At 34.4% G+C, this 26,372-nt stretch overlaps 1 protein-coding gene across 6 annotated transcripts in view; it reads left to right on the top strand.

Moving 5' to 3' along the window:
- DMXL2 (Dmx like 2) overlaps nucleotides 1-26,372 on the top strand; it is a 130,311-nt gene that overhangs the window by 40,796 nt on the left and 63,143 nt on the right. For all 6 annotated transcript variants that reach the window (XR_001604129.2, XM_016224780.2, XM_016224792.2 and 3 more), the window contains exons 7-13: nucleotides 9,905-10,083; nucleotides 12,057-12,240; nucleotides 15,284-15,458; nucleotides 18,970-19,209; nucleotides 19,709-19,974; nucleotides 20,603-21,299; nucleotides 23,410-23,531. Coding sequence is in view for 5 of the 6 variants with exons in the window: in XM_016224780.2 (XP_016080266.2) it covers nucleotides 9,905-10,083; nucleotides 12,057-12,240; nucleotides 15,284-15,458; nucleotides 18,970-19,209; nucleotides 19,709-19,974; nucleotides 20,603-21,299; nucleotides 23,410-23,531 (1,863 nt within the window). In the remaining variant the exon portion in view is untranslated. The remainder of the gene's footprint in view (nucleotides 1-9,904; nucleotides 10,084-12,056; nucleotides 12,241-15,283; nucleotides 15,459-18,969; nucleotides 19,210-19,708; nucleotides 19,975-20,602; nucleotides 21,300-23,409; nucleotides 23,532-26,372) is intronic.

Raw genomic sequence — 26,372 nt, forward strand, 5'->3', positions numbered from 1 at the left:
GTGAGGATTAAAAAAATTTAAAAAATGGAAAAAATCTATAGAATGTAGAGATACAGGAAGATTTTTTTCATTAAGTCTGAAAAGGAAGGTTAATAAAGGAAAACTATTAGCAGAATCCCAGGAAAAAACTAGGCAGCCACCTTAAATCTTTAAAAACTAGTATCTCATTACTCCTAAAGCTTGACTGTGAAAAAGCCTACCTACAGATTTGTTCTTTTTTGCTACTCATATTTCTTAGGGTTACCATATATTCATGAATGATTAATAAAGTTAGTCAGTCCTTTGTTTTAAGGAGTCCATAGTGGGTAAACCATGATGATTTAGTATAGGATCAGTGTGACCAGAAAGTCACTCTAAATTCATATTGGAAGCAGCTTTATAACATTCCCAGTTGGTCATTGCTCTTACAGCAGCTTGGATATTGTCCTGTACACTGTGCATCATTTGAAGCATGTTTTCCTACCCTCTTCCAAATAATACTAATGGCACTATGATTATGGACAGGTATTGTATACACTTATGTTTTCCTTAAAACATGTACTTTGACATATACTGTGTCTGATACCCTTTTTCTCATGGAACTAATTTGTCCAAGAAAATGCATTTCATAATTCTAGCAAACTATATTTGTAAGGCATACAAGAATCTGTCACAGTTGTATTCGTATTACGACAGACTCTAATATACTATATACACACACACACACATATATATATTTATATTTGTCTCTATTTGATAGTGCATTTTTTTAGGGAAAACTAATTTGAAATTTTACCTGAAATTAACAACCTTCACTTGTTTGGCAAGTATTTTTTGAACACCACCATGTATCCTGAACTGTTCTATGTGCAATCTCCTGATAAAGAGGAGAGACAAGGTTCCTGTTCTCATGTAACTTAACTTGAGGAAAGACAGAGAAACATTGTATATATTAAATGCTATCCAGAAAATTAACATAGGATGATGTAGTAAGTACTGTGACTTGATGTCTGTAAGAGTGGGTGATCTTTAGACAGGTTTTTCTGGGGAAATATCTTTAAGAACTGAATAATAGGAAGAAGAGAACTGTGTGAAGTGCAGAGGAAAGAGTACTTTTGGCCAGGGGAACACCAAGTGCAATTGCTCTGACATAGGAATTAGCAGGGCTTGTTAAAGAACAAGAGCTGGAGTATAGTGGCGAGGTCAAGTTTTAGATGCTTCCTGGTTAAGGTGTCACACAGGATAGTCAGGAGTTTCCTGGAGAGGTCAGAGTCAGAGTTAGAGATAGGGAGTTTGAATTCATTAGCCAAAAGACAGTGTTTAAAGTTATGGGTCTGGGTGAAATTAACTATGGAGAAAATGTGCGATGGAAAAGATAATGAGGCTCAGGATGAAGTTCCAGAATCCTTGAAAATTAAAAAGTGGAAAAAACCTGGTGGAAAGTGTACATTGTCTGACCTCCTAGACAATGTCAGGTCTCTTAAATATTCTCATAGGATGTTTTTTATTTTTAACAAAAGATGCTGAGAGGGAGGCCCACTAAGAGGGAAGACCAGGAGCATGTGGTATTAGAGAAATCAGAAGGAAAAAAATTTGAGGAGGAGGGAATAGTTATAATTCTGTTAAATGAACTAGAACACATGGGAGAATGTTTGAACATGTGTGGAAAGGATAGGTCTACCTGTTTGCACAAATTAAGATATAAACTGAACCACTTTTAGAATCATAGGATTCTAGTGACCTTAGAGGTCATAGGAAGAAACTGAGGTCTGTAGGAGGAAAGTTACTTCTCTGCCTCTTTACTGCCTCTAACCAAGTTAGTGTCTTCTTACCTCTGGACCCTTACAGTAGTCTCCTAACTGGATGTCCAGCAGCCACCCTCTAATCCTGTGTTCTCACAGCGGCCAGGGTTACCTGAGCATAGCACTCGCCTGCTCACAATCCTTTCATGACCGCTATTGCTCATAAGATCAAGACCATAGTCCTTACCATGGTCTGGGAGACTCTGCTGTCTGATATAGCTCTGTGTGCCTCTCCAGCTTCTTTCCACTATAATGCCTACTGATATGCCTACTGATGACCTTTTAGACCCTTGAGTTGCCAAGCTTTTTACCCCTTTCAGGGCCTTGCACATGCTATTCTCTCTGTGGGGAATGCTCATCCTTCCCGATTTTTTGTATGGCCATCTTCCATGTATCTCAACTCTGTTTAAATATCACTATTTTAAGGAAACCTCTGACCTCCCAGACAATGTCTCTTAAATATTCTCATAGTATGTTTTTTATTTTTAGAACTTATCATTATTATAATTAAAATAATAATTTGTATTCTTATTTACTGTTGTCTTCCCTTCTAGAATATAAACTGTGTGCAAGTAGGCAATATGTTTGTCTTTGTCTCTTCCCTTGTCCCACCCATATCCCCAACAGTTTCCATAGTCCCGGTATTCAGTAAATATTTGTTATTTGAATGAATCATGTGAGCATTCCATAGTGCACAGGCAGTTAATAGTACACCATTATCCATTTGTATGTTACAGACTGATTTTGTCTGAAATGGATCTGAAAGCCACTGAATTTGCTCAGTGAAATTTGGCTCTTTGATAAATCTGTATCTGGACATGATCAAATATAATAATTGGTTCTTGTGAAGTATATTGAAATACATGTAATTGGATTGACTTAAGAAGAGTATATTGATATAAATTATAGGCTGCCTACCGTTCCCTAAATGAGACCAATGAACTATTAAAATATTTACAAAAAGTATTGTTTATTTTCTAGATTCTTCTCTTTCTATAGTTAATTTCCCTCTTACTCTTAATGTTTCTGATAATCTCCCTTTGCTTACCCAGTGTGTGATGTTTGCCTCAGCTGCGTATCACAACTGGCTGAACTTTGAGACTATTTTAGGATATGTGGTCTTTTGACAAGGTCACTTGGTACTTTAAAGTCAATTACTCATGAAAGATAAGGAGTATTCATTGTCTGAACATCTGAGTATATGAACTTTTATCCTTAATGAATCTGAAAGATGCCTTTGTACTTCAAACAAAAATAATGAGACTAAAAGCACATCATCTTAAATAGGGCAACTAGATTTTAAGCATCTTAAAGGCACTTATGTTTGTATACACCATCTTCTTTCTTTGAATTTTGTGGCACACAACCTTACCAATTGATTATTGGGTATATTTTTCATTGTATTACTCACATTTACCTAAGCTTCTTATATTCAATTCTCCTAAGAGCTAAGTGTTTAATAATTCTTATGGAAAGATAAGACTGCCTTAATGGTAAAGATCCTTTGGGGCTTCATAAAATGTGTCATGGATTTAAAAGCTTATTTCCTCACATTTTTTAATAAGATACCACATCTAACTAAGATCCTCTTGATTAAAAGAACAGAAACTAACTTTGTAATGTTGGCATTCCCTCCTGCCCCCTCAACAATCTGTTCTGCTTCTGTTAATAAAGTCAAATTTGTCTGACTTGATGAAACAGATGGTAATTGTGTGATCTACCACTAGAAGGCATTTTCCATCGCCTCCGCTACACATGGCAGGGTTTCAGTTCATGTTGTCGGACTCAAATTCAATTACCTTCAGGATTTTTAATATTACAGTTCATTGAGTACTTTTAGTGGTAAGATCTATTTTTTATAAGTGTGGTAAAATAAATTTTTCTTGGGCTTAAGAGTATTTTAACTTTTACCTAAGCTTAAAGTTTTACTTATTAAAGAAACTTTTATCCCCACAAGATATATGATTAAATCTTCAGGTCAAGTATTGTTTTGGGGGCAGTTTGCTTGCATTGTGTTTATTTAAATTCTGCTTATATCTGAACACTTTCTGTAACAGTTGGTTATTTTGTAAAATTTGAAGGTGATTTAAAATATTGTTTGCTCCAGGAATGTTCTTCTTTAATAGAGGATTACCCTTTTGAGTAAAAAACTGGGCTTTATAAGGGCTAGTATGAGAAGAATTTTGGGGGAGGGTGATTTTTGTCATGAAGTGAAGGAGAAGGCTACAGAATGTTCCCAGAAACTTTTCTTCCTCTTGAGACTGCTTCTCTGTTTTTAAATTGTGCTTTGGTTATTTCAGGGTTAGCTTATCAACTCCCTGCCCCCCTTTAAAATGAAAATATTTTTACTTACTTTTAAAATATAATGTGTACAGAAACATGCAAAGAATAAAAATCTTCTACCAAAAAAAGCCCTGTCCCCAATAGAAAAGTGACCACTGCTTTCTATTTAATATATATTCTTTCAGACATTTTAATGCCTTTGTAAAACAGATAGAGGTGTGTGTGCATGAACATGTATACTGCAATGAAATAATATTCTTTAAGCTGATTTCTTCACTTAACATATCATATGTAGATAGATTGCTGTGTCAGCATATCTGTATTCTAAAGGTGATGTATGAATGAATGAATGTACCATAGTTTAGTTTAACCACACAACTACTCATGAACATTAAAGTTCCAATTTTTTCTATTGCTATTAAATATGAACATCCTTGTACATTAGTCTTGTGCTGTTTCCTTTTTATAATTAACTTTATTGAGGTACAGTTAGCATAAAATGTATTTTAAGTGTACAGTTCAGTGAGTTTTCACAAATTTATAGATCTACATAATCACCGCCACCATAAAGTTACAGGACATTTCCATCATCTCGGGTGGTTTTTTACTTCTTCCCAATTAACTCTCATTTTCATCTCTAGTGCCAGATAATAGCTACTCTTCTTTTTATCGTTACTGATTTGATTTGTCTTCCCTGGAGTTCTATATAAATGAAATTGTATAGTTTGTACTCTTGTGTGTCTCACTTCTGGCACTTACTATAATGTTTTGAGATTCATCCATGTTCTGTGCATCAGTAGTTCTTTTTATTGCTGAGTTGTATTTCATTATATGGATATATCACAATTTGTTTATCCATTTACCTTTTGATGGACATTTGGGTTGTTTGGAGCTTTAGGCTAAAATGAATAAAGCTACTATGGTCATTTACTTGGAAGTCTTTGTGGAGACATTTGTTTCCATTTCTCATGGGTAAAAAATACCTAGTAGCCCTGACTGATGTGGCTCAGTGGTTAGAATGTTGGCTGCACACTGAAGAATTGTGGGTTCGATTCCTCCTCAAGCGCACATACCTGGGTTGGGTTCACTTGCTGCCCCTGTCGGAGCTGCTGCGGGAGGCAACCAGTTGATATGTCTCTCACATCGATGTTTCTCCCTCCCCCCTTCTCTCCTTCCCTTCCACTCTCTCTGAAAAGCAATGGAAAAAATATCCTCAGGTGAGGATTAACAGAAAACAAAACAAAACAAAACAAAACCTACCAGTGGAATTGGTGGTCATGTGTACTTTACAGAAAAGTGCCAAACTCTTCTAAAGTTTTATCATTTGCATTTACACCAGCAATTGAATAATTTTAGTTGCTCTACTTTCTTGCCAACATTTGGTATCATCAGCCTTTTTTTTTTAATCCTCACCTGAGGATATGTTTTTATTGATTTTAGAGAGAGAAGAAGGGAAGAGAGGAGGGAAACATCAATGTGAGAGAGAAGCATTGATCTGTTGCCTCCCGTGTGCGCCCCGACGGGGAGTTGGACCCGAAGCCTAGGTATGTGCCCTGACCGGGAACCAAACCTGAAACCTTTTCGGTTTACGGGAGGACTCTCCAACCAACTGAGCCACCCGGCCAAGGCATCATCAGCCTTTTTAACATTAGCCATTCTAATAGTTGTGTAGTGGTGTTTTCTTATGGTTTTAGTATGAATTTCCCTGTCTTCTAGTGATGTTGTGTATGTGTTTATTGGCTATTTGTATAATCTCTTTTGTAAAGTGTTTATCTTTTGCCAGTTAAAAAATTGGGTTAGTTCCCTCATTATTATTGGATTGTAAGAGTTTTTTGCATATTTTTGTATAATTGAAAGAGCAATGCATTGCAGATGTTTTTTTTCAGTCTGTGACTTGCCTTTTTATTTATTTTTAACAGTGTGTTTGTCATGCAGAAGTTTTTAATTTTGAAGGGTTCCAGCTTATTAATTTTTTATATTGGTTTGTGCTTTTTGTGTCCTAGATCTAAGAAATCTTTGTATACCTCAGTGTCACAAAGATGATATACTGTGCTTTCTTTTAGAAGCTTTATAGTTTTGAGTTTTATATTTTGATGTAGTTTTTTGTATTTGATTTGAACTTAATTTTTTTCCAAACAGAGATCAAGATACTACAGTGGCATTTTTTGAAAAAGTGACATTCTCCATTGAATTACCTTCAACTTTCTTGAAAACCAATTTTTTTATACGTGTGTGGATCTGTAATGGCCTTTCTGTTTTGTTCCATTGATCTGTATATCTATCCTAATGCTAATAATACACTGTCTCGACTACTGTAGCTTTATAGTAAGTTTTGAAATTGGATAATGTAAGTCCTATAACTTGGTTCTTTTTTTTCCAAAGTGCCATTGGTAGTATTGGTCCTTTGATTTACATGCAAATTTTAGAATAAGCTTGTCAGTTTCTATGAGAAAGCCTACTATGATTTTTTTATTATGTTTACATTGAATCTTTTTAGATTAGTTTGGGAAGAATTGACATCAGTAACATTTGGTCTTCGGATCCATATTTATTTGGATCATCTTTCTCTGAGTAATGTTCTTTAGTTTTCACTGTAGAAGTCTTTATCTTCCTAATGTAAAATTTAAACAAGTTACATTTCCAATTATTGCTGCTATAGAGAAATAGAATTTATATTTGAGTTTGGGTTTTTAGTCTTATGGCTTTGCTTATCAGTTTTAGTGTTTTGTTTTTCTTTAGATTTCTTAGGATTTTACAAATAAAAACAATTTCACTTCATCCTTTCTAATCTATATGCCTTTAACTTTTTTTCCCTTACCCAATTTATTTCAAGTTCTAGGACCTTTAATACAACATTGAATAGAATTAACGGGAGCATACATTGCTCCCAGTTTTATGGGAAAAGCATTCAGTTTTTCACAATTTTATGTAAGTTGTAGGTTTATTGTAGATGTACTTGAACAAATTGAGAATGTTCCTTTCTGTTCCTAGTTTACTGAGAACTTTTTTTCCTCCCATGAATTAGTGTTTACTTTTGTCACATGCTTTTGCTACATATACAGTTGATTCTTGAACAACATGGGTTGGAACTGTGTGGAACTCTACTTATATGCAGAGTTTTATCAATAAATATATAGATGGTCCTTTTTATCCCCAGGTTTCGTATCCACAGGTTCAACGAACCGCAGATTAAAAACAGTATATTTTCAACGGTATATTTGTGAATCCACATGTGGGCCTGGAACCAATATTCCACGGATACTGAGGAACAACTGAAGTTTTGGGGGAGTCAGAAGTTATAAACGGATTTTTGACTGCGGGGGTGGGTGTTGGTACCTTTAACCCCCATGTTGTTGAAGGGTCAACTGTTTTGAGATAATTGTACAGGTTTTCTTTTTTATTTTTTAATATGGTGAATTACACTGATTATTTTTCAAATGTTAAACCTTTGCTTTGCTAGAATAAACTCCACTTGGTCATGATTTTTAAAAAATATATTACTGGATTAGGTTTGCTAATAATTTATTAAAGATGTTCAAATTTATGTTCATGAAAAATATTCATTTATAGTTTTCTTAGGTCTTTGTCTGGTTTTGTACTGGTCTTATATAATGAGGCCCTTTCTTCAATTTTCTGAAACAATTTGTGTAGATAGGTAAATGTTTGGTAAAATGCATCAATGAAACCATTTGGGCCTAGGGTTTTAGTTGTAGTTTTAGTTTTGTTCTGTTTGTTTTTATGAGATCTCATATTCTGAAGTCAGCATCTTTATAGTAGATGTAGAGCTATTCAGGTTTTGTATTTCTTCTTTTGTCAGTTTTCAAAATTGTTTTTCAAGGAATATGTCCATTTAACTTAAATTGTTTAATTTATTGGGATAAAATTGTTCAAAATATTTCCTCATCATTCTTTTCATGTTTGTAGGATCTGTAGTCATGTCCCCTCTTTCATTCTTGATGATAGTAATTTGTGTTTTCTTTCTAAATATTTTTGACCACTCTAGATAGAAGACTATAAATTCTGTTGATTTTTTTTTTTTTTTAAACCTTTTGATTTTGTTGCTTTCTCTATATTTTTGTATTTTATTTTAATGGTTTTCATTCTTCCTTATATCTACTTACCCTGGGTTTACTTTGCTCTTTTACTTAGACCATTGATTTAAGACTGTTCTTTTTTGATACAAGCACTTAAAACTATACATTTCCTTCTAAGCTCTAATGTAGCTGCAAGCCCCAAATTTTGATATTTTGCTTTACGTTTATTTCAGTTCAGCATATTTTAAAATTCCCCTTGTAACTTAAAAGTGTTTTGTTTAGCTTTAAAATATTTAGGAATTTTTAGCTATCATTCTAGTAATGATTTCTACTTGACTTCTGTGTGGTTTTTGAGATTTAGGTAGTAACAGGTGAAAGTGGGGAGGCTGCTGGGAATGGGAAAAGGGGTTAAAATGCTGCCTACTTGTGGAGGCCCTCTCTCTATCCTTTATGACTCCTAAGGGGCTCTGTGGTACCTGTAGGGTTTTTATGGTACATAGTCTGAAACCATTGCCATAGACTGTGCAGTAAATTTGGTTAGGTGAAAATGATGCTAAGGTAAAGAAGGTATTTAGAGGAAAGCATCTAGTACATTCATTGTTAAGTGGTTGTCTCAGAGTAAAGACTTTAAAAGATTTGCTCTATAATTCAGATATTCAAATAAATGAAACATTATTGGAATCAGAAATTATGTAGTATAAATTGAGAATGAGTACCAAGAAGGAAAAACCAGAGTGTTTATCTAGCCCAGATAAAAATATTTGGACCTATACACACTTTTCAGGAATACATAATTTCATTGTTTCTTAGAGATTGATATTTTTGCATAAGTGATAACATTTATTATTTTCCTTAATGCACTTTCTACCACCAATGGTAAAGCACTATCAAGTAGATAGTGCCTGTTAAATAAGATATAATTAGGCCTCTAACAAAATCGTTAGAACTAAGTAAAATGATAAAGTCAGTGCCTATTTTTATCCCTGTAAATATTTTATATGGGCATAGAGGTGATTCCTGACAACTGCCTAAATGCCATCTCATCATTTAGAGTAGAGATTAGAACGCTGTGGCCATGAACTAAGGATGGGTTTACATTTTTAAAGGATTGTAAGATGAAATCAAGAAGAATCTGTGTCAGAGGCTGTGTGGTCCGCAAAGGCTAACCTACTGTCTGCCCCTTTACAGGAAAAGTTTGCTGATTCCTGACTTAGAAAGAATCAATTCACATTTAACCAGGGTTGGTTTCACCCTTACAGATCTCTTCAAAAAGGAAAGGATGATCACAGTGACTGATAACATGGCATCTTTCTTATTCTTTATCTTATCCAAGGGGCTAGCATCTGGTTTCAGAATCTTCCTCTACAATTACCCATGTATATTTAAATGGTGGAATTTGGCATCGGCCTGTATTTGAAAATTTCATTATGCAGTGAAGATTGATAATGAGCAAATGGCCCACGTATTTTTCAAGAATAGTATTCTGTAGAATAATAAATATTTTAGATTTGGCTTTGTACTATATACATATAGTACACATTAGTTTTGTAATATATATCACACATTAGTGTTTTATATATACAGGGTGTCCCCCAAAATGTATACACACACTTTGAGTAATTATAAAGACGGTGTTTATTAAAATACATTTCATTTTCATTTAACAGCTACCAGCTGTTTAAGTATGTATACATTTTTGGGGGACACCCTGTATATGTAGATTAGTTTTAAAGCTTCTTCAAACCACTTAAATATTGAATTGTGTATGTACAAATTAATTTTATGCTGACCTACATATTTTTGCAGGATGACTGTCTTTTGAAAGTGTGGTACCCTATGACTGGATGGAAGTCTTCAATTATACCTCAGGATCATCACGAAGTGAAAAGGAAACAGGCGTCTACCCAATTTTCCTTTGTTTATTTGGCACATCCTCGAACTGTGACAGGTTTTTCATGGCGTAAAACTAGCAAGTATATGCCCAGGTTAGATAAATATAACTTCAGTTTGTATCCTTACATGTTTATAAAAATAATAAAAACAAAGTTCCTTTTACTGCATTAACATGGTGGCAATTAAGAGCATTAGCTCTAGTGTCAACTCCTGAATTCAGATCCTGCTGCTGTTGTTACTAGCTTTATGAGCTTTTGGCTAAATTTTTTTTCATTTAATTTTAATTGATATTTAGAGAAAGGAAGAGAGAGAGAGAAAGAGAGAGAGAAAGAGAAAGAGAAAGAGGAAGAGAAAGAAAGAGAAAGACAAAGAAAAAGAGAAAGACAAAGAGAAAAACTGATCGTTTGCCTCCTGCATGCGCCCCAGCCAGGAATCAAAGCTGCCACCCTTTTGGTGTACGGGACAATGCTCCAACCATCAAGGCTACTAAATTTTTGAAGTTCTTTATGCCTTCATTTTTCTCTGTGTAGAATGAGGGTAGTAACAGTACCTACCTCAGGGAATTGTTGTGAGACTAAAATGTGTTCGTGCATGTGAATGCTTAGTACAGGCCTTTGTGCATGGTATGTACTCAGGCAGTGTTAGCTGGTATTGTGAGCAGCAGTAGTTGAAGATTCTAGGAAGGAAATGTTTTCAAGTGACAGGAAAGAACACATTGAGGGGAACTAAAACATAAATAAACTGTCAGAAATACACATGGTGGGAAAGCATGTCACCTACAGTGAGTGAATAAAGTAGCCAGGTTTTTCTTAGGGCTATCAACAGAGACTTCTTAAAGGATTTCTTATAAGTTTTTCCTCATTGTTATAGCATCTTTTATTTTGAAAGTACTTAGAATAAATAAAGTATAAAACAGCTCAAACAAATGATTCCTGTATTATATATACAGTTCTATGAAAGCGTGCTTAGAAACCTATATTTATTCGTGAGAGAGGGTTATTTCATCTGCTAAATATATCTGAGAACTGTTTACAGCTAATGGGAAATACAGCACACATTGCAGAGGTGCTCAATAAATGATAACACAGGGAATTTATACATTTTTGGAATCTAAATAAAAGGTTCATTTTTTCTTAAGTTATTGGCATCTGTTGAAAACGTCTGCAAAATACTTTACCTTTGACTGACTCAGATTCTGTGTAAGCATTTTTTAAAAGGGAGAATTTTTGTTTTTGTTTTCTCATGACAAGGAGTTAAGTCGCTTTGGCTACTTGATACTGTGACATTTGCTTGTTTTAAGTTAATTGAAATTGATTTATAGTTTGAAATTATATTCTCTTTATAGTTTTATTGAGAAGATGCTCATTTGTTTACCTATTAGTAATCATTTAGATTATAAGAAAGATGATGCAAAATGATGCAGCTGCTGCCCTAAGCCATGTGGTTTAATAACTTTTAATGATCTTTTATTGTGGTCATTCTGTAATTTGCAATGATTAGGTTTTCTTTTGCTTTTTGTTTTGTTTAGAAGATACTAATGTTCCTCCAGAGCCTACTTTTCAAAGCAGCACGTGTATAATCTGGCATTAATTTCTGTTTCCTTTTTGTCAAGACCATGTCCTGATTTTTATGATGCTCACAGCAATACTGTGTATGATTTCAAGCTCTTTAATTGACCACTCTTTTTCCATACAGTGTGATTTCTAAAGCAGTTGGAAGCATACTATAACTGTCATTTAGCTTAGCTGTTTTAGGTGTGATTTTAATGAATTAAGGTGAATGTCAGGGGAAGATAGGTTGTTCATATTTTATGGTAACTGATTGCAGCAGCCCTATATCCAACCTCCCACCTTGCAGGTATGAGCAGGTAATGAATGGGGTTTGATGAAAGTGTGAAATAGCAGTGGAAATCCATTCCATTGTTGGAAAAATAACTACACATAGGTCATACTGTTAGTTTTGAACTAATGTCATCTATATGTGAAGAACCAAGTATTAATAGCCTTTAATTAATTGGTAGTGTTGATACTCAGAGTAACCTTTGTTTATTTCCCTTTGTTATTAGAGGCTCTGTCTGTAATGTGTTGTTAACTTCATGCCTTGATGGTGTCTGCCGGCTCTGGGCAGAAACCTTGTTACCAGAAGACTGTCTTTTGGGTGAGCAGATTTGTGAGACCACTACTTCCAGCATTGCGGGCAACCTCACTCATGCTGGAAGACACAAAGACAGAATACAACACGCTCTTGAGGTAGTATATAGTTTAAGATGGTAAACGAATTTTGAAGATATGTGTGTCTGGTGGGAGTTTATAAACTAAGATGCAGATAATGCACGTGGTACGTGTAATGATAAAATTAATAGCAAAGAAATATCACTTATTTTATGCTTGTTAAGTCACTCATTTTATGCCACTCAGAAGCCAAATACAGATAGTAATGATCTCAGACATGTAGTTTAGGTAAATAATATAATTTTAATTCTTTCATTTTGTGTGTCAAATGTGAAAATCTATAGGAGTAAGCAGCTTTTATTAGTAAAACATGTAAATGTAGTTTTACTTTTTCTTGAAATTAGTTGTAATTAAAAATAGTTTGCTTGTTTCATGAGGATTAAATTTTACTTTTATTGTTTTAATTAAAAATTACTATTTTGATTCTTAAGAATAAAGATATCAAGATAATTGATATAAGTGAACTTATGTAATTGCTTTACAATTTCCATGGTTTAATATTTTGAAAGTGAAATAAGTTTTCCAGTTTTTAAATGTAATACATATGAAATAGGTGTGATTTCTAAGAAATTAGATTATTTATAATATAATATAAACTGTTGTATCCGTTATGTTTAGGGAATAAAATGAGAAAAACACATTATTGGAAATTACCAGAAATTTATTTTAGTAAACTTAGATTACTAATTTTCTTAATTTTTCATGTGACTTTTTATTACACAAAGAATATATGCTTATTCTAAAATTAGATTAGGAAAAAGAATAATATGAAATTTATAATCCCACTGTTCCAGGTATGTGTATATGTGTATTTTTCTTTTCTTTTTTTTTATCCTACCCCGAAGACATTTTTTCCATTGCTTTTCAGAGAGAGTGGAAGTGAGGGGCGGGGGAGAACAACATCGATGTGGGAGAGAGACATTGATTGGTTGCCTCCCACATGCGCCCCGACTGGGGCTGGGAATCGAGCCTACACCTGAGGTAGGTGCCCTTGGCCGGAATTGAACCCAGGACCCTTTAGTCCATGGGCTGACTCTCTAACCACTGATCCAAACCAGCTAGGGCTATGTATCTTTCTTTATTTACAAAATTGAGATCCTATTTTAAAGTAATGTTTTATAACTTGCCTTTTAAACCTAATGTGTTATCTCTCTGCATTGCTAATTATACATAAATTGTACATTTATATTAACAGTTTAGTGGTTGCACAGACAAAATGGCTTTTCTGTTTGAGCAAGCTGAAATATTATTCAGGTTCGGCTGAGGAAGTTGTCCTTAAAAGTTGCATATAAAGTAGGCTTGCTCTGAAACTAGCTGTGATTGGGTGCTACTGATACATATTTTTCTCAACATTTAAAGCATAAATGAAATTAAAAGCAGAAGTCGGAACATGTAAAGTTTTATTTTGTTTTGATATTGATTTTCATTTAGTGGGAAAAGTGCTTAATTTACATGTTTACAATAATTTATAGTTATGTAATATATTTTATCTTTAAATTTTACATGAACTTTTAGAGACTAAGGGGTTTTAGACTTCTTTGTATCCTCCCTGGTACCTAATATATTGTGTTTTGTTTTGTTTTTTTAAATATATTTTTATTGATTTCAGAGAGAGGAAGGGAGAAGAGAGAGACAGATAGAAACATCAGTGATGAGAGAGTCATTACTGATTGGCTGCCTCCTGCAGGCCCCCGACTGGGGATCGAACCTGCAACCCGGGCATGTGCTCTGATCGAGAATCAAACCATGATCTCTTGGATCCTAGGTTGATGCTCAACAGCTGAGCCACACCCGGCCAGGCCTAATATATTGTTTTTTAAGTGTTTGTTAAATTGAACTACTAACTGCTATATAAAAATAAAAGCAAAAATACAAGTGAACATATATAATTAGTGGTTTGACAAGTTTTTGCTACACTTAAATAATGTTATCAATAATGCTAAAATTGTTTTTAATAGTAAAAGCCTAATTATCTGACTAATTATGAACTATTTTGCTTTCTGACATCCTTTCCTATGAAACTCCTAGCTTCATTCTTAGGAGAAAATAAGCAGCCAGTATTACATTAGCTATACCAGTTTTATTAAAGCTAATGATAAATGTCAAAGATGGAGAGAAAATAATTTGATAAACAGTTTGGAGCAGGAAGTCTCTAATATCCATCCTAACCCTGTTGTCAAAGAAATAAGCAACTACATAGCAGGGAGACCAGGGGCAGAGGACACACGCATAGTACTGTACTGCTTTCTATATGAAAAGAGAGAAGCTCTGTGGAGATTAAAAGAAAGGACAAGATGTGTTACTTTCATGGAGAAAGAATTGAGATGATGCTACATTTTATTTGATTGAATGTGAGGAACAAAGGAAAAGAATGGGAAAATATTATAAAGCATGATATTGGGGGGTGGGTTGACAGAATAAGGAAGCACTGTGAGGTGGGGTTCTGGTATGGAGAAAAAATCATGCCGAGAGTGATAGGGCCCCATGTCAAAATAGTTCAGATGAGCACATGCGTTAGAGAATTTTATTGTATCGACATATCTCAATTTAAACAAATCTCATTGGTCAACACTATCATGAGGTCTTCCCTGGCAAGGTTTCCCCTTGTTGGTCGGTATTTTTGTACCCTCTTCTGCATAATAGAGATCGTACATTAGACTGTTTGGCGACTGTTTCGTTCTAAGTGAGAATTTTGGGGAGAAATATTCTTCCTGGTAGGAAGACTTGGAAATTTTGTTTTCTCTTATGAATATTAATTTCATCTCAGTACTGAGATATCCTGAAAAACAAAACAGAACAGATTTTGCACTCCTAATCTTAATAGGGGTTTTTGTAGATAATATTAAGTATTTTTGAACAGCTATTTCTTCCTTGAACTGTAAAGTATGCAAGAACTATGGAGAATATGTTTGGAATTGTTCTGTAGTTAAGAGAGTTTCCTTTAAAATGACCAGGTTTTACAAGAGAAGAAAATAATAAAATCCTTAATAATCAAAAGTACTTCAATTGGCACTTATTAGACTTTCCAAAGTTGGACTTAGCAACTATTTTTCTATTTTAGACAATACATCATTTGAAAAATTTAAGAAAAGGACAAAGGCGGTCTTCTGTTCTTGTAACTCACACTGAATTAATGCCTGATCAGATGACAACACATGAAGTTCAAAGACACATTTCCCATCATGCAAATGCACTGTGCCATTTTCACATTGCAGCGAGCATCAATCCTGCCACAGGTAAAGTCTCTTCCTCCCTCCCTCCCTCCCTCCCTCCCCCTCCCCTCCCCCCTCTCTCCCCCCCTCCCCTCTCCTCTCTTTCTTTTTCTTTCCTGAAATAAGGTGAATAAATAGAAAAGTGGGACTACTTTTGTAACCTGTTCTTTATGTTAATATTTCATGTTTTCTTTTAAAATATTTCTTGATTGGACTAGGAATATAATATAAGGTACCATTTCTTAAATATAGACTGTGATTCTCAGGGAATAAGTATTTTTGAGCATCTTTGTCTGTAATACAGCAAGGGTTCTAAGTAAAGTGTGCTTTATTTGTACTTGGGAACACAAGTGGTGGCAGCCTGTGATTTCCCCCTTTTTATATTTTCCCTGTTATTTCTTCTCACTCTTCTTTATAACTTTATCTAAATACATTTTTGCATAGTTTTCATTATATCTCAACACATCTTATTTTCTACTCTCAATAGACTTTCTTGTTCTACACTGAGGGAAAGATATTTTTTCTTCTAACTGTGATATTTTCTTTTTGCTCTCTTTGTCCTATGGGGTTGAGAAGTATTTTGAGGCAGGTCCAGTGTTGTTGGCAAAAGCATATTTGAAAACTGCTCTTTAAGGGCATTGTTTTCTTTCTGCATGAAAAACATGAAAAGGCCTATACATTTTATTACATTGCTGGTAGAACTATAGTTATACAATAATTGTAGTCATGTTTTATTGCAGTGGAATTCTATTGCTTTACAGTGCAGAGGATTTTATTTTTAAATGTTTGTTTGTAAAAAAGAGGATATTCAGTATATACAATTCCAAAGACATGATCTTTAGAACGGTTCCCCCCATTATAGCAATGGCACTAGATATGTGCTATTCCTAATGGCAGCACTGGCCGCATGTAGCTGTTTGGGCACTTGAAATGTGGCTAGTGCAAATTGAGATAGGCTGTAAAATACACACTGGGTTTCTAAGACTTGGTACAATAAAAGTATGTAAGATCTCTCATTAATTTATTTAACATTTTTTACATGTTAAAATGATAATATACATATATTTGGTCAAATAAAATATATTATTAAAATTAAGTTCACGTCTTTTTTTTTTTTTTTTACCTTTAATAATGTGACTACTAAAATAAAAATTACAGTATTACCTATGTGCCTTGAATTCGTGCTTTGCATTATATTTCTATTGGACAGTGCTGTGCTAGCTGATTAAATGTTATTTTGCTTATATTATCCTTTTTGATCTAAAATTTTAATTATATTTTAAGGTTGTCTTCATAATATTAACTTGTTTTCAAAATGGTGGTTTGAGTTTTTATAAATTTTTAACCTTTTTAAAAGAACATTGAGTTACTGTCATGAAGCTGTAACTTTAAACAAAATGCAATTAGTAATAGTATGCAGTCAACTCAACACATACAGGATGTTCCCCCCCAAAATGTATACACACACTTTGAATAATTATAAAGGCAGTGTTTATTAAAATACATTTCATTTTCAAAATTGGGCTATCAGCTGTTAAAATATATATACATTTTTGGGGGACACACTAATCAGCTGTTAAAGTATGTATACATTTTTGGGGGACACCCTATATTAGAAAGCTTGGCTTTTTAACTGTATACACTATTCTAATAAAATGGAATAGGATTATAGGATTGTTCCCTGTGGGTAGATGTCCTGTCATATCATTTGAGTCTTAAGTATTGGATATGGTCATCATTTTGAAAAAAATATTTAACATTATGCATTTGTTGATGCTGTATGCAAATACAACATTAGGTTGACCAAACTGATTGCTCAGTATGCATAACTTTGTACTGTAGGACTCTTCTTCTTCTCCATTTTTTTGTTTTCAGGAAAATTTTTGAACCCACAGTACATCTGAAAGCATAATACAACGAGTACCCACATATCCTTTTTACCCAAATTCACCATTTAACATCTTACCGTGTATGCTTTTATACTTTTCCGCCCATATATATGTCTTTGCCTCCTCCTCCCTGGTTTTTGGCTGAGCCGTTTGAAAGCAAAGTCACCAACATTATCCTTCATCCCTAAATATTTTACATTACATAAATATTTCAAAATGTGTCTTCTATAAAAATAGGAGTTTTCTCCCTAACCATAGTACTGTTAACACATGTAAGGAACATGGATAAAATAATATCATATAATATATATTTATATTAAAGTATAGATTTTTTTATGCACTTGATTGTCGTTTCTCTTTAAATTCCTCTAATCTAGAAAAGCCCCTCTGTCTCAGTTGTCATAAATAGTCTCTCAGTCTCAAAAAAATTATCTGTTAGTTATCTTTTAGAATGTCTTGTAGTCTGAATATTTGTTTATGATAAGATTTAGGTTAAACATTTTTAGCAAGAATACTAGATAGGTACATATGGGATCTCTACTGGTTTATAGGGTTAATTTACAAGTCCTCTTTTATATGATTTGTTTCATTTTAATCTGAAAACCAGGACTGCCATCTAGGAATTAGAAAGAACAACCTGGAGCTTTATGTAACACTTTGATATTTATTATTAGAACACTTCTAGAATATTCTGGGCATTTGATCTTTAGATTTTTCGCTTTTTTAATTTTATCTTTTTTACAGAAGATAGTGTTTTCTTTCTGCTGAATAGATTATTTATAATATACATTGGGATTCAAGAGATTAATTTTTTGAGTTATACTATGTTACACAAAATAATCTATATCATGAATTTCAGTTACCTCAAACGGAGAAAACCTGCTATACTTAGAAGTTTGCCTGCCTTCCTCTGTTCTTTCTCATCATTATTTTCTCCCAAATTTTTAGGAAAGTTTCAAATATTCAGAAAAGTTGAAAGAATAATATGGTGAACACTCAGTTCCTCCACTTTGTTTCAATAATTGCTATCCTTTTGCCACAGTTGCTTTGTTCTCTTTGTATATACACACATATATGTTTGTGTGTGTGCACATGCATGGGGACCCACTTATGTATCCACATGTGTGTGTAAAATTTTTCATAATCTTTTCAAAGTAAGTGACACATATCATGGTATATCACCCTTATAAACTTTAGCAAGTGTTTCCTCAGAGGAAATTCTTTCATATAATCACAATATCATTATTATACTTAAGAAAATAAGAAATAATTCCATAAACTCTAATATTCAGTTTTAATTTCTCTAGATATCAATTTAAAATACTCAATTTGGATTTCTCTAGATATCTCAAAAATGTTTTTTATAGCTGCTTTTCTGTTCCTAACCAGGATTCAATAAAGGTTCATGCATTTGGTATATTTGGGTTTTAAATTAGTAACTTAATTCCATATAAGTCTATGCCATTAGTTCCTAATATTACATTTATCATTAAATTCAGTTAAAGTTTTTACAAATCCTGCTAGTTATGTTGACTTGCTGTTTAGCACTTTTTTTGTGTAAGTATAGAATTGGTCTTTATAAGCACTTGTAATATTTTTAAAGACATTAAAACTTCATATTGAAATCTTATCTTTTTGTTTCACAGATATTCCAAATGCCTTGGTTGGCACTGTATTTAACGTTGATGATGGAAATGGGGGCTTTGTAGTTCACTGGTTAAACAACAAGGAATTTCATTTTACATCATCTACTGAAATATTTATGCAGGAGTTACGAAAACTTTCTGAAAAGCAGGTAGACCATGAAAGTGATGATGCGGATAGAGAAGAGGAGGAACATTCACAGGAGGAAAGAGAGAGGGGTTTACATATGAAACTAGACCATGGTTAGTATCCTATATTCAGGTTGTTTTTTTTTATCAAGGTAACAAGTTTTTGTGGTGCCACTTTTAGTTTGTTATTCTTCCTTCCTGCTCTCCTTCCTTTTGACTTTTCCATTCATTCCACAAATACTTACCATCTGCTATGAACCATCTATCATTTAACTATATGGTTGTTATAACCTATTGCTTTGAGTAATGTATTACTTCGGAAGCCATATTCTTTATTAGGGAATAGGTTTTGCTAATGATAATGATAGTATGAATTAAATTTTGATTTTATCCAAAGTAAGAAATATAGTAATTTTCAGTTCAGACCAATTCTGATTGGTTTCCTTATTTGTGGGTTTTTTTTTCTTCTTGACCATAAATTAGAAAAGGAGTTTATAGTTTCTAAAGATGGTATGCTGTTTATTTATGGTCTATTACGTAAATGAATTTTCATAGTATTATTAGTATGTACTGATAAATTTGTATGTATTGATAAAATTATTTTCTGATTCAGAGTTATCCCTGGACAGAGAATCTGAGGCAGGTACAGGATCATCAGAACATGAAGATGGAGAGGGAAGTCCTCGAACTTATTCACGCCCCAGTGCACCAATGCCACTGCCTACCGTCCTGCTTGATCGGAAGATTGAAATGCTGCTAACTGAATGGAATAAGAATCCTGACATGCTTTTTACTATACACCCTGTAGATGGTACCTTTCTAGTGTGGCACATAAAGTATTTGGATGAATATAATCCTGGAATATTTAGACAAGTCCAGGTATATTTTATTGACAAAGCAATTAGTACATTTTATATATTTATAAAAGGAAGCAGATAATATGCAGATTTAGCAGGTTTTCATAATTACTCAAAGATTTTGTTTTTGACAAGCAAGTGAGAAGAGAATACTTACATTGCTACCAAATTTGTGATCGGTGACCACAAAATTTACAAACCTGGTTCATTCATTGTAGGGTGAATTTGGATTTGAAATATGATATTGAATATTTGAATATTAGTATATTGATACATTTGCAATCTTTTGAATAAGCTAAGAAACTACCCTAAAAATTTGGTTCAGGATAAGCCCCCTCCCCCTACCCCTGAGTTTATTAACTAAGCCTAGCTAGCTTTATCTGTTATCTTTTTGAACTTTAGATTTGTGATTGTGGTCATTTATATGCGCAGGCAAGGCACTTGAACCTTTTTTTCCTTCAGTCTTCTCTTACACTATGAATAGTGATATATTACATAAATACAGGAAAGAGATTAGACTATAAAAAGTTGAAAATGATACTTTTTGCTAGGAAGCTGAGATTTGGCATTTTGAAAATAGAAGTGTTTTGGGGAGACTTTTTGAGAGGAGGCAGACTACTTACACTGAATCATATAATTGTGTTTTTCAGGTTTCTTTTTCTTCTCGGATTCCTGTTGCATTTCCTTCTGGTGATGCAAGCTCTCTTAGTAAAAATATCATGATGTATGCCTGTATAAATGCTACAAAAGAGTCTCACTCCACTCTGTTATACCAAGAGATGATGGCCGTAGGCAGCCCTCACAGATCACAGCTATACCATAGATCACACAGTACAGATATGAACATTCTAGCTCCCACAGTAATGATGGTCTCTAAACACATAGACGGTTCTTTAAATCAGTGGGCAGTCACTTTTGCTGATAAGTCTGCCTTTACCACTGTTCTAACTGTATCTCACAAATTTAGATACTGTGGTCATCGATTTCACCTCAATGACCTGGCATGCCATTCAGTTTTACCACTGTTATTGACATCATCTCATCATAATGCTTTGTTGACTCCTGAATCAGATTCTCAATGGGACTCAGTCAATAAATTAAGTAGATCAATGGATCCTGTAAAACACATAAAAGATTCCTCGAAGCAACCTCTTAGAAATGCAGCCACGCGTACATTTCATGACCCAAATGCAATCTACAGTGAACTTATTCTGTGGCGTGTAGACCCAATAGGACCTTTGTCATACACTGGAGGAGTATCAGAATTGGCTCGAATTAACTCTTTACATACTTCAGCCTTCTCTAATGTAGCTTGGCTTCCAACTCTTATTCCCAGCTATTGTCTTGGTAAGTTCATTTTAATTGTGAACTTAATAAAAGCTTTAAACTGTTATTTGTTATTCACAAAATGCTTTATATTTGTTATTATTAAGAGGAATGTATTTAAGATGAAATGTGTTAATTTTTTTTATTTTTAATTTTTTAATTTATCTTTATTGTTGAAAGTATTACAGGTGTCCCATTTTTCCCCCCCATTGACCCTTTCCACCTCACTCCCCCCCTTCCCCAGGCCTTCACCCCGTTATTGTCTGTGTCCATGGGTTATGCATATAACTTCTTTGGATAACCTCTTCCTACCCTCTCAGCCCCCTTCCCTTTTCCCTCTGATATGCAACAGTCTGTTGCATGCTTCCGTGTCTCTGGGTCTATTTTGTTTGTCAGTTTCTTTTGTTCATTAGCTTCTTCTTAAAGAAGACTCTTCAACTTTTCCTGTAGTGCTCGTCTGGTGGTGATGAACTCCTTTAGCTTTTTCTTATCTGTGAAGATCTTTATCTGACCTTCAATTCTAAATGATAGCTTTGCTGGGTAGAGTAATCTTAGTTGTAGGTTCTTGCTTTTCATCACTTTGAATATTTCTTGCCACTCCCTTCTGGTCTACAAAATTTCTGTTGAGAAATCAGCTAACAGTCGTATGGGTGCTCCCTTGTAGGTAACTAACTGCTTTTTTCTTGCTGCTTTTAAGATTCTCTCTTTGTCTTTAACCTTTGGCATTTTAATTATGATGTCTTGGTGTGGGCCTCTTTGGGTTCCCTTGTTTGGGACTCTCTATGCTTCCTGGACTTGTAAGCCTATTTCTTTGTAGAGTAGCTTTGTGTAGGAGAAGTTTTCTGTCATTATTTTTTCAAATAGGTTTTCAATTTCTTGCTTTCCTTCTTCCCCTTCTGGAACCCCCATAATGCAAATGTTGGGCCACTTGGAGTTGTCCCAGAGACTCCTTATACTATTTTCATATTTCTGGATTCTTTTTTCCTTTTGCTCTTCTGATTGGGTGTTTTTTGCTTCCTCATATTCCAAATTGCTGATTTGATTCTCAGCATCCTCTACTCTACTGTTGGTTCCCTGTAAATTATTCTTCCTTTCAGTTAGTGTAGCCTTCATTTCTGACTGGTTCTTTATTATGTTATTGATGATCTTACTTGTTTCCTTAATAGACTTACTAAGATCCTTGAACATCCTTATAACCATTGTTCTGAACTCTGTATCTAATAGCTTGCTTGGCTCCATTTTATTTAGATCTTTTTCTGGAGATTTCTCCTATTCTTTCCTTTGTGACATATTTCTTTGCCTCCACATTTTGGCTGCTTCCAGGTGTTTGTTTCTATATATTAGGTAGAGCTGCTGTGTCTCCTGGAATTTGTAGAGTGGCTTTGTGTAGTAGGTGTCCTGTAGGGCCCAGTGGCTCAGTCTCCCCAGTCACCTGAGCTGGGCCTTTTAGGTGCTCCCCTGTGTGTGCTGTGTACACTATCCTGTTGTAGTTGAGCCTTGGTTGCTATTGGCATCAGTGGGAAGAATAGACTCCCAGGCCAATTGGCTGTGAGGACCAGCTGGAACTATAGCTGAAAAGCTACTGTGCTGGAGACACCCCTGTGAAACACGATTTACTTCAGTGGTGGGAGGGCTTGTCAAAGGAGCAATGGCCTCTGCCAGCAATTCTGTCTATGAGAAAGCTGCCCATCCAGCTTTCACCCTGATTCCAGGTAAGTTAGTTCCTCCCTGAATGTCCCAGGTTCCTTTCAAGCTGCTGCCCAGTGCTGGAGCTCGGAAGGAGTGAGTCCCAGTAAATCCGTGTGCTGGCCCTTTAAGAGGAACTGCCTGGGACTCCCGCAGTTTTGGCATCACTCAGCCACAATCCCTGCTGGTTTTTACAGCCCGAAGTTGTGGGGACTTCTTTCCTGGTGCTGGAACCCTGGGCTCGGGGGTCTGATGTGGGCCTGGGACCCCTTGCTCCTCCTCTCATAATCTATGTTCTCTTGAAATTTTTTGCTAATAATTTTGTATCCATTTATTATATCTGTTTGACAATGTTATGCCTAAAAAGAAAGGTGTGAGTATTTGTTTCTCATACTTTTTAGCCAATAATAAACTATATTATAATGCCAAGTGTTTACTTCCTCAGGTACATACTGCAATTCTGCAAGTGCTTGCTTTGTTGCTTCTGATGGCAAAAATCTCAGACTCTATCAAGCTGTGGTAGATGCAAGGAAATTACTAGATGAACTGTCAGATCCAGAATCTTCGGTAAGATTTACTAATCTTTATTAATAAAGCTCAACTGATAAGAATTCTTTTTTACTTTGTCTAGGGCCTTTGTTAGTTGATGGTTAGGGAGTGAGCATACGTTCTGGGCTCTGTATAACAAATTAATTTAAAAAAATTTGTGTTCTGAGGTACGTGAATCAAAATATAGTCTACACATCACACATCAATACATTTTACGTTTATAGAAATAAATTTTTCTTTCCAAAATGTGACAATTTCTTTTTGATATTTTTTACTTCCTAGTTTGATTCTGTTAATCTTTCTTTGCTCAAAAAAGGTTTTAAGGCAGCTTTACCAAGGTCTCTATTTAGGTTAGAACATTTGAATTTTACTGAGCTTGATTCATTATTTTAAAAAATGCTATGGTTACAATATATTATCAGTGGGAGGCAGTGACTCACTCTTATAGTTTTGTATAAGAACTGGAAATTATGTCCATTAATTAATATTCAGATTTGAATAGTGAATTTTCTATTTACCTATGAAAACATGCCTCTTTATGAAACAACTGTTCTAAAAAAAATATTTCCAATATTGAAAAACAAAGACTATTTTTGAATGTCTACTTTGTGCCTCTAGATGTGTAAGGGATACAGAATGTAAGTTTCATTGTCTGCCTTTAAGGAGCTTTTAATTTAGTTGAGGGGAGAAATTATTAATAGAAGGTTAAATAACAGTTTAAGACAGAAGAAGAGGTGTCTGAGGATGGCTTGTAATTAATTGTTAGGCAGATAGCACCAGAAATATTTTATAATTCAGAGGATAGAGATACTAGTTTAGGGTAGGCATAGAAGTCTTTATTAAAGACAGTATTTGGGTTTGTTTGTGATTGATTGATAAGATTTAGAAATAAAAATTCTTTGTTTTTCCCTAAGTGAGAGAGTGGCCTAAAAGTGTGGATATAGGAAAGTACATAGATAAATAAGGCTTGTTCCAGAAACAATGAGAAAACTAGTTGGGCTGGAGCCAAAGGTTTGGCATGGAGAAAGGCTAGTATCTTAAAATTATAGAGTTGGCAGATTCTTTAAAGGTCACCTAGTCTAATCAGCCATCTGATTCTTTAGTCCCCTCTACCACATTCCTGCCAATTTGTCATCTGGCTTTCAAGAAAGAAAACTCAACACTAAAGGCAACTCATTCTGTCTTTGAATTTCCCTCACTATTATATCAAAATTGTATTTTAAAATTCTGTTCATTAGTCCTAGTTCCATTTAGAATAAATTAGATACTTGAAGACAACTATCTTGTACTCTTGAATTTTTCTGTTTTACATCTGACCTTGGTTGGGTTTCTTCTTAGCAGGTTTCAGTTTGGGCACTAGGCTATAGCAGTATTATGGCCTCTTTCATTAGATACTATTATGTTTTGGTAGTTACACCTCATTCTTTGTATGTAATTGATTCATATTGAGCTGACTCTCAATGAAATACTCCAGAGTTTTTTGTTTTTGTTTTTTTTGGGCCAGTAAGCCATTCTATATTTGTGCATTTGAGTTTGGGGCCCGAGTGTAGGCCTATTTTCTTTGTTACATTTCACTTTGTTAGGCTCATCTTAACAATACAAGTTTTTAGTATATTTTTGAATCCAGATGCTGATACAAGTTTTTAGTATATTTTTGAATCCAGATACTGTTTTATGACTTACAGGACCAGCCTATTTGATGAATGTTGTATCTATATCCTCATCTAAGTCATTTATTACAATGTTAAACAGGACAGGTGTGAAGAAAGAATCTAGTGTACATTTGAAATCTTTCCTCATTTTTATTATCTGGAATATTTCTCCATCTGTCCCAAGGATTTCCATGAGGCAGCTTGTTATGTACTTTGCTGAAATAAAATATACCCTGTCTGCCAAATCTTCTACAGTGAAAAAAGAAAGTCAAATCTGTGTGCTATGATTGTTTTAATAGATAGTAGGTTGAATGTATGTAACCTGCTCTCTCCTGATGACTAAACATTGTACTAAGTTGACATCAAGCATTTTCTGTTTTCCTTTTTTGAGAATTGGAGCATTTGCCTGTTTTTAGTCTTTTGGATATGACATTCCCTATGATTTCTCAGAAAACATCCTCTGTTGTTTATTGATCTCATTTACAAAATTTTCCTAACCTGGGCCTTATTTTGGAAATTCATTTAGAGCAGTTAGACACATTCTTGGACTTTATTTATTTTTTTTAATTTTTTTTTTTAAAATATATCTTTATTGATTTCAGAAAGAGGAAAGGAGAGGGAGAGAGAGATAGAAACATCAATGATGAGAGAGTCATTGGTTGAGCCCGCAACCCGGGCATGTGCCCTGACCGGGAAGCGAACCCTGATCGCCTGGATCCTAGGTCGATGCTCAACTGCTGAGCCACGCCCGGTCGGGCTGGACTTTATTTATTTATCTTGGTGTTCTACTTGCACCTTACCACTGAACTTTTTTTCTTAAGCCTTCCATTTTTTTAAAGTTAAGAAGGAATACTTATTCATTGTAGAAAATTTTGGGTTCTTTCTACTTTTGCAAGCTAAATTCTTGAAATAGAAGATCAGAGACAAAGTAGGAATTAGGAGTTCTTTATTCTCTGGACTTCATAAACCATCAGCCTCTGTTAATGGTCTTACCTTTTCCTTTATCTCTGTACTCTGAAAACAATAATTTACTCAATGTCTTAGTTACTTCTTAAAATTTTTTTGTTAATCCTTACCCGAGGATATTTTTTCCATTGATTTTTAGAGAGTGGAAGGGAGAGTGATTTTTAGAGAGAGAAAGAGAAAGAGAAATTGATGTGAGAGAGACACATCAATTGGTTGCCACCCGCACGTGCCCCAACTAACC

This window comes from Miniopterus natalensis, chromosome 1, assembly GCF_054644295.1.
Source record: "Miniopterus natalensis isolate mMinNat1 chromosome 1, mMinNat1.hap1, whole genome shotgun sequence".
Lineage (NCBI taxonomy): Eukaryota > Metazoa > Chordata > Mammalia > Chiroptera > Miniopteridae > Miniopterus > Miniopterus natalensis.